The sequence below is a fragment of the Hemicordylus capensis genome, chromosome 6, assembly GCF_027244095.1.
Source record: "Hemicordylus capensis ecotype Gifberg chromosome 6, rHemCap1.1.pri, whole genome shotgun sequence".
NCBI lineage: Eukaryota > Metazoa > Chordata > Lepidosauria > Squamata > Cordylidae > Hemicordylus > Hemicordylus capensis.
In genome coordinates, this window is record NC_069662.1 from 5,309,939 (window position 1) to 5,325,131 (window position 15,193).

Consider the following 15,193-nt stretch of genomic DNA (forward strand, 5'->3'; position numbering starts at 1 on the left):
AGCAGCTTCCCAGGAAGGAGGCAGCGGGGCAGCCCTTAAGGGTACGTGCCCCACATCACGCTCCACTGGGGCCACACCTGCAGACGCCACGCGCCACACACGGCTGACAGGCCTGCGAGGGCCTCTAGTGGCCCAGGATGGAATAAACCGCCTCTCCTTCGGGTAAGCTGTCTCTCTCCATTACTTCTGGAGACGAGGCACGGCTCCCTCAGCCCCCTTCTGGATGGGGCCCTCACATACATGCTGTTGGAAGATTGGAGGGGGGGGCAGACGGGGTGGGGGGGGGAGTTGAAAGCAAGCTTCCCCACAACAGCACCCCATCCCCACTTTGCTGGCCAGATGGGATGGCAAAGCAGGGACCAGCAACAAGATGAGAATTTACCTTCTGCAAAATTACTACTGACCCTCCATTGGATTTTTTAATTAATTATTATTATTATCTCTTGTTTACACAGTCAGACAGGTGTTATTGACTGGTTTGTTTTATCCAGACATCGAGTCCTTCCCAAGGACCTGGGATGCCAGAATTTTATTGTCAGTTGTTATAGATATCGTCGCAGAATGTAGGCTGTTCCCAGTAAAGCTGCTTTTTGTAATTGGCTGATGGTGATTTCTGTGGCCCCAATGGTGTTGCGGTGCTCTTCAAGGTCTTTTGGGACTGCACCCAGGGCACCTATTACCACTGGGATTATTTTGGTCTTTTTCTGCCACAGCCTTTCAATTTCAAATTGTAGATCTTTGTATTTGGTGATTTTTTCTATTTCTTTGTCTTCTATTCTGCTATCCTCTGGTATTGCTATGTCGATCATTTTGACTTGTTTTTCTTTCTTCTCGACTACAGTTATATCTGGTGTATTGTGTGGCAGATGTTTCTCTGTTATTAATTATTATTATTATTATTATTATTATTAAAAGTTTATATCCCACTCTTCCTCCAAGGAGCCCAGAGCGGTGTATTATATACTTCAGTTTCTCCTCACAACAACCCTGTGAAGTAGGCTTAGGCTGAGAGAGAAGTGACTGGCCCAGAGTCACCCAGCAAGTCTCATGGCTGGATGGGGATTTGAACTCGGCTCTCTCCGGTCCTAGTCCAGCACTCTAACCACTACACCATGCTGGCTCTCATTTGAGTTGCCGGAGCAGAACGTGCCACCCCACTAAATGCAGTGCACCCCATAGCTGCCCTCAAGTGCCCGTCTCAGCTCCCCATCAGTAAAAATCAGAGTTCTGCCAGCCCGCTTCACAGGGCTGTTGTACAGCAAGAAAACTAGAGAGACTGCAGAGCACTCTGCAACTCGCAGTTCCAAGGAAAGATTTATAGTCACACACACACACACACACACACACACACACACACACACACACACACAGGTTTTACATATGGACCTATAAATTTGTGTTCAGCTGCTGGCGTTTCTGCTGGCTCTTGGCTGTCCCATTTGGACCCCGTTTTGTTGCTGCTATGACTGTTTTCCAAACTGTTATTTACATATTGCCATCTAAAGCACCAGCTGCTTTAGAAAGAAGGAGTCCCAAAGTGTGGCTCAAGGGTACCCAATACAGCCACCTTGCTGAAGCTAAGCAGGTCTGGGTGTGGTCAATGCCTGGATGGGAGACCCACCTTTGGGGATGCAGTCATAGCTCAGGGGCTGTGCCTCTGCTCTGCATGCAGGAGGTCCCAGGTTCCCTGGCAGCATCTCCAGGGAGGGCTGGGAAAGGTTCCTGCCTGAAACCTTGGGAGGAGCTGCTGCCGGTCAGTGTTGACAGTCCTGAGCTAGATGGACCAAGAATCTGACTGGCTATAAAGCAGAGCAGAGGCCATTGTCCCAGGAGGCTGACATCCTAGGAAGCGACACAAGGGCGACAATAAAGGACAGAGACATCCAAGAGGGGAAATCTGCCGATTGAGACATTCCTAGGCTTAGCCATGATCGGCTAAGGCTATGTGGATTAGGGGGCTGGGCAAAAAGGTGGGTTTTGAGGAGGGGCAGGAAGGCAGAAGGAGAGGCAGCATCACAGAGGCATGGCCAGAGACGGCGCCAGGGAAAGGGGGGCAGTGTTCCCTGTTGCTGACTACAACTCCCATAAACCCCAAGCAAAAGCCGTTGCAGCTGGGGATTCTGGGAGTTGTAGTCAACAACATCTGGGCATCCCTGTGAGAAGGAACTCTGAAAGGGGGCAGCGAAGGTGACTTTATCTGAGCAAGCCACCTTGTGGACCCGTATGCCGTTGAAAAAGTAGGGCAGGGATTTGAAGAAACCTCTCTCTCACACACTCCGGATATCTCAGGGGTGGCCAACCTGAAGGAGATGGGGCTGCAGCTCAGTGGTAGAGTATCTGCTTTGCATGCAGAAGGCAACAGGTTCAATCCTTGGCAGCATCTCCAGGGAGGGCTGGGAAGGACTCCTGAGCCTGAAACCCTGGGAGGAGCTGCTGCCAGTCAGTGTCGACAATACTGAGCTAGATGGACCAAAGGTCTGATGGACCAGTGGTAGAAGGTAGCTTTCAATGTTCCTCTCCAGCTGCTGTTGGACTACAACTCCCATCATTCCCACCTGCAATAACTGCAGCTGGGGGATGGTGGGAGTTGTAGTCCTACAGCAGCTGGAGAGTGTCACCCCTGCACTAAAACATGACCACGAGGAGGAAGTCCTAAGTCTGGCCACGCGGCTCTTGTGGGTGCCGGGAGGGAGGGAAAGGGGGGAGCAGAAGCCCCCCAGCCTGGTCTTTTGGCTGCTGCTGCTGCTGCTGCTGCAAGACATGTGGAACTGGGCCCGCAATGGCGGATATCGTCTCCCTCCTGCCCCTGCCCTCAAAAGACACAAGCAAACATGTGGCCTTTAGGACTGCGCTCTTTGGAACCACAAGCAAAGAGAACCAGAGTTCAACACAGAAGAGACACGTATTTTGAACCACCAGGCAAGCTGGCTCACATCCTCCCTGTCTCACGAGTCCTGCACAGTCTAAAGCCCCTCGGCAGGAAATAACTCGAAGGCCAGGGAACTGTGCCTGCGAGGGGGACGTCTCGGCAGGTGTGCATTGCCACCAGTCCCTCCCTCGCAAGAAGAAGTGAATCACGGCCGGCCCCATGCAGCTGGGGGAGCAGGCAGAGAGAGAGAGAGAGAAGCAGGTGGCCAGCAAGGATGTCAAGGACTGGTCCCTTGTTGGTCATCAAGTTCATCTCAGCCTTGCCTCGACAAGCATCTTGTTTACTGCCGGCAGGCGGAGAGGGGAGGGAAGAGCTGTTGCAATGCAGCTTTGCTGTCCCCTTGCTTATCTCTCCTTACTGATGATTTATTCCCGGTAAACATTGCCAAAGGCTTTGAGACTGGCAAACACCAGGTCTCCTCCGTGTCGGGGTGCAAGAAGGAGGAGACAGACAAGCTGTCCTATCGTAAAGCAGCGACCCAGCACACAAAAGGGGACAGCGGGCCTGAAAGAACCCTGGCCTCTCTTTGGGATGTCCTTCTCAAGAGTGCCCCATGGACAGCCATGGCTAAGGATGGGCAGAGTGCCACAGCAGCCCCCTTTGCCCCTAGAGAGCGGTGGTGCAGGTCTCCGGGACCTTAGAGGGGCCCGAGCATGGTCTAAGCACGGTCTGAGTAGTGCATTCAGCCAACTGCAGTGGCAGAATTGTCCGTGCAAAAGTTGGTAAGATTCAAAAGGTGTTCTAGAAGTACACACACAAAAGTCAACCTTTCCCTGAGAATATTCAGGTGTAGAAGGTAGTCCATTTTGCCAACTGAAGGGGCAGGGCAAGAGAAAGAAAGAAAGAGAGAGAGAGAGTGGGAGGGAGGGGGACATAGGAAGCTGCCATATACTGAGTCAGACCATTGGTCCATCCAGCTCAGTATTGTCTGCACAGACTGGCAGCAGCTTCTCCAAGGTTGCAGGCAGGAGTCTCTCTCAGCCCTATCTTGGAGATGCTGCCAGGGAGGGAACTTGGAGCTTAGATGCTCTTCCCAGAGCGGCCCCATCCCGAGGGGAATATCTTCCAGTGCTCACACGTAGTCACCCATCCAAATGCAAACCAGGGTGGATCCTGCTCAGCAAAGGGGACCAGTCGTGCTTGCTACCACCAGACCAGCTCTAAGGGATCCCAGAGCAAGGTCTAAGTGCACATGATACAGCCACCTTACTGAAGCTAAGCAGGTCTTGGGGTGGTCAGTGCCTGGATGGGGGCAGACCCAGCTTTGCAGATGGGGGCCATAGCTCAGTGGCTGAGAATCTGCTTTGTGTGCAGAAGGTACCAAGTTCAATCCCTGGCAGTGCCTCCAGGCAGGGCTAGGAAAGACTCCTGCCTGCAGCCTTGGAGAAGCCGCTGCCGGTCAGTGTAGAGACAATACTGAGCTAGATAGGACAATGGTCTGACTCGGCATAAGGCAGCTTCCTGTGTCTCAAGGGGTATCCGTGGCTTGCCGCCACTCGAACGCTCTGGAAGGGTGTACAGACCAACATGCCCAAGAGGAAGGAGGAGGGCACTGCAAGTCGCTGCAGAAATGCTGCGAAGTATATCGGAAAGATGTTGCAGACATAGCCGCGCACTTCAGGCTGGGAACGAAGAGGGTGCAATCCACTGAAGGGGACTGCAAGTGCTTTAGAGGACAGGAATGAAGTTGCCATTCCAATTTCAGGAATCCCACCACTCCACTGAAAAAGGAAAGGAAATCAGGGGGAGCCCTTGATCTGCTGCACTGCGAAGGGAAAACCCGCTAGCACTGTCTGATGCAGGATCCTGTCGCTACAGTTCACAGCAACAGCCGCGGGGTGCGGGGGGGGGGGGGCATGCCAGAGGCAGAGGCACCCATGAGCAGCCAGTTCTGCATATCCGGAGGTAGCGAGCAAGCCTCACCAAGATGTGGACATGATGCAAAACTGAGCACGAAGGAGCCCGCTTGCCCAAGTTTATTGGTTATGCCTGTATCCTGCCTTTCTTCCAGGATGGAACTCAAGGCAGGGTCCATGAGGTTCCTAGCAGTCTCCCACCCAAGTACGAATCAAACCCCAGCCTGCTTAGCTTCCAGCTAGACCCTTAAGCAACAGAGCTTGCAGAAGGAAAGGAAGGGTCCATTGTACAGCAAACTGGGATGCTCTTTTGGCAAGGGCGTACAAGTGGCCTGGTCCACTCAAGCAGATATCCCGGCTTTGTTGTGCATTGGTATATTTTTTAATTACTGGCCTAAGGTCCAAGCTATGGAGGATGAGAGTTGGCTGAGGCTGAGGCTGTAGCCCAGCAGTTTCGTCAAGGGAGAGGCTTGAGTGCAAAGGGGAACCTGTTTGGTACAGCCCTCTGGAAACAGAGGTTCTCAAACTCGGGCACCAGATGTCATTGTATGACAACTCCCATGTATCATATATTAACAATAAACTGGATTTTTCATCCTTTTTTATTGTGTTCTGGCATGGCTTAACTTATATGTAAGTCACTTCAGGATCAGGCTACACGCATTAAGATGTATCGCTAATGTCTGTGTATAATTAGAGCAAGTGACATTACTCGGCTATAAATAGCCTTTAGTGTGTGTGTATCTTTATTATTTATTTAAAATATTTCTACCCCACCCCTCCAGTACACTACTGCTCAGGGCAGCGCACAACATCAACAAAACAGATACAAAGTAAAAGATTAATAAAGTTAAACAAATAAGTTAAAAGACCAGGCTAAAACCACATTTAAAATTACAATTTTTAAAAGTTTTGAATTAAAAGTTATTAATAGAAAACTAAAAACTGAAGATTTTTTAAAAAAACAACCCTACCAGATATAAGCAGCAGATAAAACATGAAAAGGTTTAGTTGTTTCTACCTCGTTTGAGTAGCCACCTAATGGTGCAGCAGGCAAATGACTTGACTAGCAAGCCAGAAGTTGCCGGCAGCAGTAATATAGGAAGATGCTGAAAGGCATCATCTCACACTGCGTGGGAGGAGGCCATGGTCAACCCCTCCTGTTTTCTACCAAAGACAACCACAGGGCTCTGTGGGTGCCAGGAGTCGACACCAACTCAACAGCACTTTACCTTACCTGGTTTGAGAGTTATATTCAGCCAGTATGGAGCTTTTGGAAATGTTCTAAAGCAATAATTGTTGTTATATGTAAGTATTTTTATACATTACCATCTTCTTTTATAGGTCATATTCACAGTATGAAGATCTTTTGGTAATAATTTTTAGTTCTATATGACTAGTTTATTGGAAGCTATAATGTGGTTTTGGATATCTTTTGGCATCATACATAAAATCTTTTGTGACTATCATATGTTGAATTCAAGGAGCTATTGCCAATTATTTGATATTATTGAAAAAGTTCTTAAGACTGTGTTTTATCAGCTTTTTATATACAATATCAATTTATAGTTTTATAAACATTTCTCATAAATTTTTGTATTAAACTATCATGTGATAATACTATTATAGATAAGTTCATGTTTGATATATATCTTTTAGGATATTATAGCATCCACATTTTGTTTGGAAGTTTCCACATCTAGAAGAATATATTTTTGCACTTAAAGAATTACTTTCAAAACTGAGGTCACCAGGTCACCATCATGAACTTTTATTGGATCTCACATACTCATATGGACTTCTTGTACATGTGATTCTTTATTCTTGATATGGATTTGTTATACTGTATCTACACTTTTATTGCCAATAGTCATTTATGTGTTTTACATTCATTGTATCAAATTGCTTTTACATGGTACATTAAAGGTGATATGTATTCACAGTAGATATATTTTTTATTGCAGTTTGTAATAGGGATGCACAGAATCGGTTTGCTCATGAACTGGACTGCTGCAAACCAGGCCAGTTCAAGTGGTTCGACTGCGAACCGCTTTGAGCTGGTTCGTTGAAACAATTGGCCCAGCTGACCGGTTCGACCAAACCTGTTCGCTTTGGCATGGCTCGGTCTGTATTAGAAACAAATTGGGACCAAACCATGCCAAACTGTCCATGCACACACCTAGTTTGTAATTCTTTAGTGGAGATCTCTGTATGCATTGCGTTTGTTAGTTGTAGTCCAACATGTGGGGATCCAAGTTACAGAGAACCCCTGGACCAAGGGGTGTTTATAGCCAGATGGGCTGATCTCTAAGAGGCACAACTCCTTGGTATCACACGATGGTGAAGTTTGATCAAAATGTAGTTACTTTTCAGATCTTAGAATGCTACCAAACTAGAGCTCAGTAATGGCACTGATTGGCAGTAGATGCAGGATAGGAAAAAGGAAGTATTTCTTCAGACAGCACATAATAGAATGCACTGCCACGAGATGAGGTGATGGCTGAAAGGGCTTTAAAGGGGGATTACAGAAATTGTATCTAGGAGGAGGGGTCTATCCAGAACCAAATTCAGATCCCCATTCAGCCATGAAACTTACTGGGTGACTCTGGGCCAGTCACTTCTCTCTCAGTCTCGCCTACCTCACAGGGTTGTTGTGAGGATACACATAATGATGTACACCTCTCTGAGCTCCTTGGAGGGAGTGGGAGATATAAAAATAAACACAACAGATATGTTCTTACAAGTGCTCTTACTCATGAAAGGTTTCAGGAAATACATTTGTTTATTATGCCTTTCCACGGGAAAACACTCAAGGCAGCTGTCAATAATAAAATTTGAACACAACCCATCAATAGCAAAATAAAATGTCCACTGCTGCTTTGGACAGATATTATAGGAATATCTCATTTAAGACATTGCATTTGTGGTGCAGGTAATGTGGAAAACATTCCCCCTGTACTTATTTCAGTAACCCATCCATAAAAAGGCCAATGTTACACCCTTGCCTCAGCTTCCCCACCAGTTTGGTTTTTGGTCATATCAATGGAAAAATAAAGAGTTATTTTGCTACTGTTCTCTCCCATTTGCAAGTAGGAAGCAGGCCTTGCAGCAGGAAAAAACGGAGAAGAATCTACTGGATCCTTGTGCAGCTGGCTGATTTTAGGGGCAACTGATCATTTTAACCATTTGCACTTGGTAGAGATGTTTATTCTGCTTTCTTCTGACTCCTGCTCACACACACGTATTGATCGTTTCTTGGGGAGTGGGCAATCAGTTTAGCACGCTCATGAATCTCAGGGTGGCCCTGGAGAAATAGGAGGGGATCAGAGGAGGAGAATGACAGGGGAGTCCCCATCACGCCTGCCCTGCGGTCTTGGCCACTTCTTGGTAGAAATGGGAGGCCAGGTCCGGCTCAGTCTCTTCCAGCTGCCTCACAAACTCGTTGCGCTCGGCCTCCGACCAGCTGCGGAACCACTGGTCCCAGAGGCGCAGCTGGCACTCGAAGATGGACGGGGGCTTCCCGGGGGCCACGCTGAGTCCCGCCAGCCCTTCCAGGAGAGGGAGCATCTTCCAGGGCACAGCCTTGTCCACCAGGTCACGGAGGAAGCACTCGCGTTGCGCTGGGGCCCAGCCCGACAGCCAGTGCAAAAGGCAGCGCATCTCCTGGGCCGTCACGTACGACAGGGGCAGTGGCTCCGCCATCCTGCAGGGGGGCAGCCAAGCGACATGGGAGGGAGGAGTTAGTGGCCATGAGGGTGGGGTGGGGGGCATATAGGCAGGCTAGCTATAGGCTACCTCCAGGTTCTGAATGCCAGTCGGGAATGCCTTCCTCTCCTGCTTAGGGGCTTCCCAGAGGCATCAGGTTGCTGGACTAGAAAGGTCTTGGGCCTGACCCAGGTTCCAGGCAGGGGTCTTAAGCTGTGCTCCTCCTGCGGCTGCTGGCCTACAACTCCCATCACCTCTGGCTCCTGGCCATTGAGGCTGGGGATGATGAGAGTTGTAGTCCAACAACATCTGGGGACCCAGGGTGGAGAACCCCTGCCTTACAAGGCTGGTATAAAGATTACACCAAGGCAGGCCTGCTCAAATTCGGCCCTCCTGCAGATGTTGGCCTACAACTCCCATCATCCCTGGCTATTGGCCACTGTTGCTGGGGATTCTGGGAGCTGTAGTCCAAGAACAGCTGGAGGGGGCAAAGTTGAACAGGCCTGCACCAAGGTAACATGAATTTTGAATGCTCTGAGCATTCAAAAGCACTATTCAAATCCCAAGGATAAGGTAGAACCTGAGAAACAAGGAGGAGTGGAACTTGTGTGTTCCGTCTAGCCCAATATTGTCTATTGAGGCAATTTCAACTCTTTCAGTCCTGGAACTCACTTCGAACTAGGGTTCATGCTGGGAACAATCTATCTACTGAAGACCAACTGCCTATTCTTTCCAGATTTCCATGCAGAGGTCTTTTGCACCTGTGTGCTTTGAGATCAGGCTTCTACGTATCCACTTGCTGGCTCACCAGGGGCGAATGCCCCCAACTCTCTGGCGAGCAACACACCCACCATTGCACAGATTTCCAGAAGTCTCATTGCCACTACCACTTCTGAGAAGGTAAGAAACAGCAGGAATCTTTCCTGGGCTGTAGGGGAGGGCTGACAGAAGACCTGCTTCTCTCCTAAAACCTCGGCTTGTGCGCCAGAAAGGATCTGCGGGGAGAGAATTGGTAGCAACAACAAAAAATGGCTCTCTAGCAGGTTAAGGATATATTTGTGGATCCCTGTTCAGGACCCTTTACCTGGAAACACATAGGGTTGACTCTTTACGCCTGCAAAGCATGTGAGCTAACATTGAGCCACAGCTATAAACATGACCAAGCCTATAAAATGAAGAAACCAGAGTCTGACTAGAAAACAGTGTTGCAACAGGTGCCACAGGAAGTGGCATTGATGGGTTGTCCCAGGGGCCTGCATATAACAATTGCTGTAGAAGACTACAACACCCCAGAGAACTGCATAGTATTGAGGCAGACCCTCTTCAAGAACAGCAGATGCAATCCACATATGAAAAATGTCACTCCTAAGCCAGGAAGGGAAGGACTGTGCAATGAAAGTGACAAGCTAAAAGCAAGTCAAGGAAGATTTCTGCTCTGGCATCCAGAGCAGAACAGGGGATAAGACAGGCGATCATAAAAAGTATTTATTCTGGGATCATTCAAGAAATCATGACTTTCTGAAGCAAGGCAGGGAGAGGGAGCCTGTCAGAACTGGAATGAACTGGAGAGGAAGAATTGGAAACAGGACAGCTGTTGTTGGCACTATTCACATAGAAATTCTAGATCAGATAAGAACATAGAAGTCATAGTGTCTTGCTTATCCCTCACAAATTAGTGAATATGCCAGTTCAAACACAATATTGTCATTCCTGTTGTTTTTTTAACAACTGTGAAACCAGGATCCGAGAAGATTCTGCATAATCTTCATAATCACTGCATAATCACATGCATAAACCTTTGAACGACAAATCCAAAATATTACAATATTTCAAAGAGATTTCTACACGAGGGCACAGAAATGAGAGCTTCATTTAAGCCACATCTCAGTCCCTAGAATACTGTATTTACCTGAATCCAAGACTAGCTTTTCTCCGGGTTTTTTGATATTAGAAATTGCGGGGAGTGGGGTGATCATCAATTCAAAGTGCTGTTCCTGTATTTAAACCCTTTTTTCTTAAGGTCACCTTATATTCAGAGTCAGCTTCTATTCGGGTAAATACGGGGGTGTTTTGGAGTGCAAGGGCTCACCCCAGAAACATGTGGAACCACGAAGAGCACCCCTGAGCATATGCAAAGTGCATTAAAAAAAATAAAGAGTGGGTAACTAGGGGACAAGCCTATACATTTCAGGGCCGGGTGGAAAAGGTGATGTTTAACGCCAGAAAATTCTTCTAGCATTTGTGCGATGCGATACAGGCTGGGGGAGGAGAAACTGCCTCACGAAGTCCCGAGACTGCTTTCTCTCCTACCATGTATGCTCACTAGTTATGGGGGAGATGCAAAAAGAAGAAACAGCCATAAGTGGAGCACTGAGTTCTCACCTGGGTCCGCTCCCCGCTCAAGCTACGCCTCCTTTTACCATTCCGAGGCTGCCGCTTCCATTTTCACCGGGAGCAGAACCGGGGGGAGGAGACATAGGAGGAGTGACGGAAAGAGACGAGAGTTGCCGGAAAAACCCGAAGCTGAACTCAAAGGGATTTGAGCACAGAAGCCGTTCCTTTCTGCCGAACGGAAATTGTCGAGTGCTTTCGTATAGCAGCTCGGATTCCGGAGATTGCCGGAAAGTACCGAGGCGCCGCCGGAACTTACTTCCGGGTTAGGGGAACGCTTTCACTCCGTCTCCCTGAGAACCGGAAACACCCGAAGTAGCCCGGAAAGACTCGCCGGCCGAGAGTGGCAGCCACAGCTAGTTCCACCCCCCCCACCCCCCAATCGGGGATCTGTACGTTGAACGGAAGTGCCCGAAAGCTGACGACTGGTAACGAAGCGTGAGCGAAGATTGTCGAGTGAGCGCGAAAGGGGTGTCGCAGGTCAACAGAGCGCCGAAGCCGCCTCCGGAAGTTTCCGAACGCCCCCGAAGCTCCGGGGAGGGCAGGCAGCGGCGCCACACAAGATGGCGGACGGGGAGGAGGTTACTCTGGACGGGAGGCCGCTCCAGGCGTTGAGGGTCGCCGACCTGAAGGCAGCCTTGGAGCAGCGCGGCCTGGCGAAGAGCGGACAGAAGAGCGCGTTAATCAAGCGCCTCCGCGGGGTGAGGAAAAGGGCCCGGCGGAGGGGGGCCCGGGGGCCCGGGCGGCCTCGCGCATGCGCAGACCAAGACAGACGGTTTTTGCCCCTGAGCGACGGGGCCCCTGGCCCTGGGGTGCAGATTGGTGATACGCATGCGCGGGGCAACATCCCACTGCTGACACCAAGTGGAGAGGGGAGCAATAGGGGACTCCTCTGGTTACACCAGACCAGTCAGCGATGGGAGGAGGAGGATCCGTCTCACACCCTTAATAGGGAGAGGGGTTCCACCTCTGACTTCACTTTGGGGTTTCCCAGAAGCGGGAGGGAAAGGGGGGGCACCTTCTTGAAGTTACGGGGGCACATCGTGGAAGTTAGAACCCTGTTGCTGGATCTAGGAGAGCAGAGAACTCAGTGCTGATAGGCGCTGCAGGGGGAACTTGAAGTCATGTGTTGACCTGCTCATGTACTTCTCCACTACTTTTGCATCTTATCTTTGACCTTGTACGTTGTGTTTTCGCCCTGATCAACTTCACCTCAAGTGTTTATACTTCTGGGGTTTCCTATCGGGTTTTATAGATAATTGGAGCAAGCAGGATAAGCTTTGCAAGAACTAAGCTGCTTTGTTCCTCCAATTTTTAAGATGAGTGATGTGGTTATTGAAAGTTTCCATAAAGGCTTTCGATGTGCTGAGTGCTTTAGAGCCTCCTTTTAGAAATGTAAAGAACTTCAGCTTTGCAAAAGACCTGCTTCTGGTCAGTTAAGATATGTACAATTCAAGAGAACCAAAAGAAAACTATTCTCTGGTCACTTATAGTGGTGCTATGCAGGTTTGTGTTTGATATTTACAGTGAATCACTGGGCATGCAGGGGTTGTAAATATATTGAAAGAATAGCATGGAGACTTGGGGGCGGGGGTCTACAATAAGGAATTCAAGATCTTGGCAATTACACTGTGTGGGCTTTCCTTGCTGGTGTCACAGTTGTGATATAAGCACTGGCAGAGGTGAGAAAGCATCAGATGTTGGCACCAGCGGTGATCAGGCAGGGGATGGATGTTCCCTGCTCCTGCAATGTAACATCGGTGTTTGCTGTATATATTTATTGGGAGGAGAGCTGGTCTTGTGGTAGCAAGCATGACTGGTCCCCTTAACTAAGCAGGGTACACCCTGGTTGCATATGAATGGGAGACTAGAAGTGTGAGCACTGTAAGAGATTCCCCTTAGGGGATGGAGCTGCTCTGGGAAGAGCATCTAGGTCCCAAGTTCCCTCCCTGGCAGCATCTCCAAGATAGGGCTGCTGAGAGAGATTCCTGCCTGCAACCTTAGAGAAGCCACTGCCAGTCTGTGTAGACAATACTGAGCTAGATGGACCCATGGCTTGACTTGGTAGAAGTCAGCTTCCTATGTTCCTACTGTTGGTAACTGGCGGTTTAACTTGAATACTCTGGAGATCATAATAACACTGAGCATTTTATGGAGCACTTTTGGAATGTTAAGTGTGGGTTATGTAATCACAGTCACGCTTTACAACAGTCCCATAAACTAGGAAGATACTGGTTTTTGCAAGTGGTGGGTTCTGAAGCTTTGAGGGAGTCATGCTTGGTGCTTGCTGGGTTCATGGCTGAGGCAAGATTTGTGCCAAGGGCTCCCTGTTTCACATTCAGCCTCTGCCGTCGTTCTTGGACATCTGGGCACCAGTGCTTTGTAGGCAGTGCCACTCTCTGCTGATGGCATCCTGGTTTGGATAATGTGTGCCACTCCATGTGTGTTGGATGGGGCAGGACCCTCCTTTGGGCTAGAGAGGTGGAGTTCAGCTGCTTCCTTCCTTGCACACCCATGACTCTGTCCGCAGAGGCAGAATCTTTTTGGGTAGGAGCCAAGTCTTAAACTGAGCTCCACTCACCCGGACTCTGACTTGGCAGCTCCATCCAAGGCCTCACCCTTGGAGCATGCGAGGTGGCTGTAAGAGGAGAGGGGTTTTCCCTCAGTGGCCACGACGAGCCCCATCTCCTTGGGATCAGAAGGGGAGATCTACTTAAGCCCCAGCATCCCTCTTTTTAGAAATGAACCACTGATGGTAACATTGAGTAAGACAGCAGTTCTCAACCTTGGACCCCCAGATCCTATTGGACTACAGTTGCTTCTGGGGATAATGGGAGTTGTAGTCCAGTCACATCTGGGGACCCAAGGGTGGGAACATAATAAGCATAGATAGGACACAGTGACATATGTTAAGGACTACAGTGAAATGCAACATCCTGGATCGATTCCCTTAATATACATGCAATACACAAAAACAACATTTCTATCATGATCAGGGAATCATAGCAGCAGCTTCTCCAAGGCTGCAGGTAGGAGTCTCTCAGCCCTATCTTGGAGATGCAAGGGAGGGAGCCTGGGACCTTCTGCATGCCAGCAGGCAGGTCCTCTTCCCAGAGCGGCCCCATCCCCTAAGGGGAATCTCTTACAGTGCTCACAGATGTAGACTCCCATTCAGATGCAAACCAGGGCAGACCCTGCCTAGCAAAGGGGACAGTTCGTGCTTGTGACCACAAGGCCAGCTGTCCTCCCATTAAGGCAGAGAACAGAGAGAAGGTTGAGAACCCCTGGAATCAGTTAAGGCTTCCGATTGTGCTACATAAATGGTAACTTTACCCCAAAAAATTGTGTACATGTGCTTGTAAAATGCAGTTTGTGTTCCTGGGTGTCGCTGCAACTGAGCTGTCCAGGGCTGGGCCTTGCATGTGTTGCGGTGGGGGGGGGGCAGGGGCGGGGCTCGCACCCTCCTGTGTTCTGTTGCACGTTTTCTGCAGCTTTGCTTCCTCTTCTGGCCACTCTTTATGAGGCAGGCTTCACATTCTGAGGTTCAAACCAGAGGGTGAGCATGCCCCCTTCTCAGGCACTTCTAGTAATCTGGGTGCCTTGGATGACCTAGGTACCAAACTTCAGCTTTCTTGTTCCAACTAGGTCTTCCCCTGTGTGTGCACAAGAGGTTCTCTTCTCACTTCGGACGGGATAGGGCTTTGTGGGGAGGAAGTGCTGCTTTTTTACTTGGCCGTTTTGCTTACTGATTTGCTGGGTTGAAGTGCAGCCTGTTTTGGGGTGAGGATGTGTAGCAGTGGCTTGGCACTTAAATCAAGTGTGAATGCCATTCGATGTCCGCTCACCTGTGGACCAATGGCTAGCAAGCTGGACTTGGCTCTAGGATCCCTGATAGAAAGCCCTGAGGCACTTGGTATGTCTTGGCCTTGGTTTCAAAAGCCATTAATATTGAGACCTACCTGCAATCAGGGTGGATTGCTTGTCCCTGTTGCTTGGCAGGGTTGATAGTGACTTGAGGACATGGACCTGAAGAATGATTTCCTGACTGAACTGAGATCTTTGGGTTGAATCAAAGGAATAGGACTGGGTGGTTAAATGATAGTGATGCTGAGTAGGAGAAAGAGAGACCAGAATGCTGTAAGCTAGGAAGGGGATTGAAAATAAAACTGCTAATATTCTAAAGCCCTTATACAAAACTATGGTGCGGCCACACCTGGAGTACTGCGTACAATTCTGGTCACCACATCTTAAAAAGGACATTGTAGAACTGGAAAAGGTGCAGAAGAGGGCAACCAAGATTATCAGGGGCCTA

The 15,193-nt window shown here is 49.1% G+C and overlaps 2 protein-coding genes across 4 annotated transcripts in view; one reads left to right on the forward strand and one right to left on the reverse strand.

Annotated features, from left to right (window-relative positions):
* Positions 1-7,548: 7,548 nt before the first annotated feature.
* Positions 7,549-11,195, reverse strand: C6H14orf119 (chromosome 6 C14orf119 homolog). Of its 3 annotated transcripts, XM_053260280.1 has the most exons (3): positions 10,873-11,195; positions 9,342-9,485; positions 7,549-8,488 (listed from the first exon to the last, which is right to left on the reverse strand). In XM_053260280.1, exon 3 carries the CDS (start codon positions 8,485-8,487, stop codon positions 8,140-8,142), a length of 348 nt encoding a protein of 115 aa, XP_053116255.1. In that variant the 5' UTR covers position 8,488; positions 9,342-9,485; positions 10,873-11,195; the 3' UTR covers positions 7,549-8,139. The 3 variants fall into 3 exon arrangements, with proteins under 3 accessions (XP_053116255.1, XP_053116253.1, XP_053116256.1); XM_053260278.1 differs by lacking the exon at positions 9,342-9,485 and having other exon boundaries at positions 10,873-11,170; XM_053260281.1 differs by lacking the exons at positions 9,342-9,485; positions 10,873-11,195 and adding an exon at positions 10,400-10,843.
* Positions 11,196-11,304: 109 nt separating this feature from the next.
* ACIN1 (apoptotic chromatin condensation inducer 1) overlaps positions 11,305-15,193 on the forward strand; it is a 35,191-nt gene continuing 31,302 nt past the window's right edge. Inside the window, exon 1 of the mRNA XM_053260274.1 lies at positions 11,305-11,582. Within this exon, the coding sequence (XP_053116249.1) occupies positions 11,445-11,582 (138 nt within the window). The 5' untranslated portion in view covers positions 11,305-11,444. The remainder of the gene's footprint in view (positions 11,583-15,193) is intronic.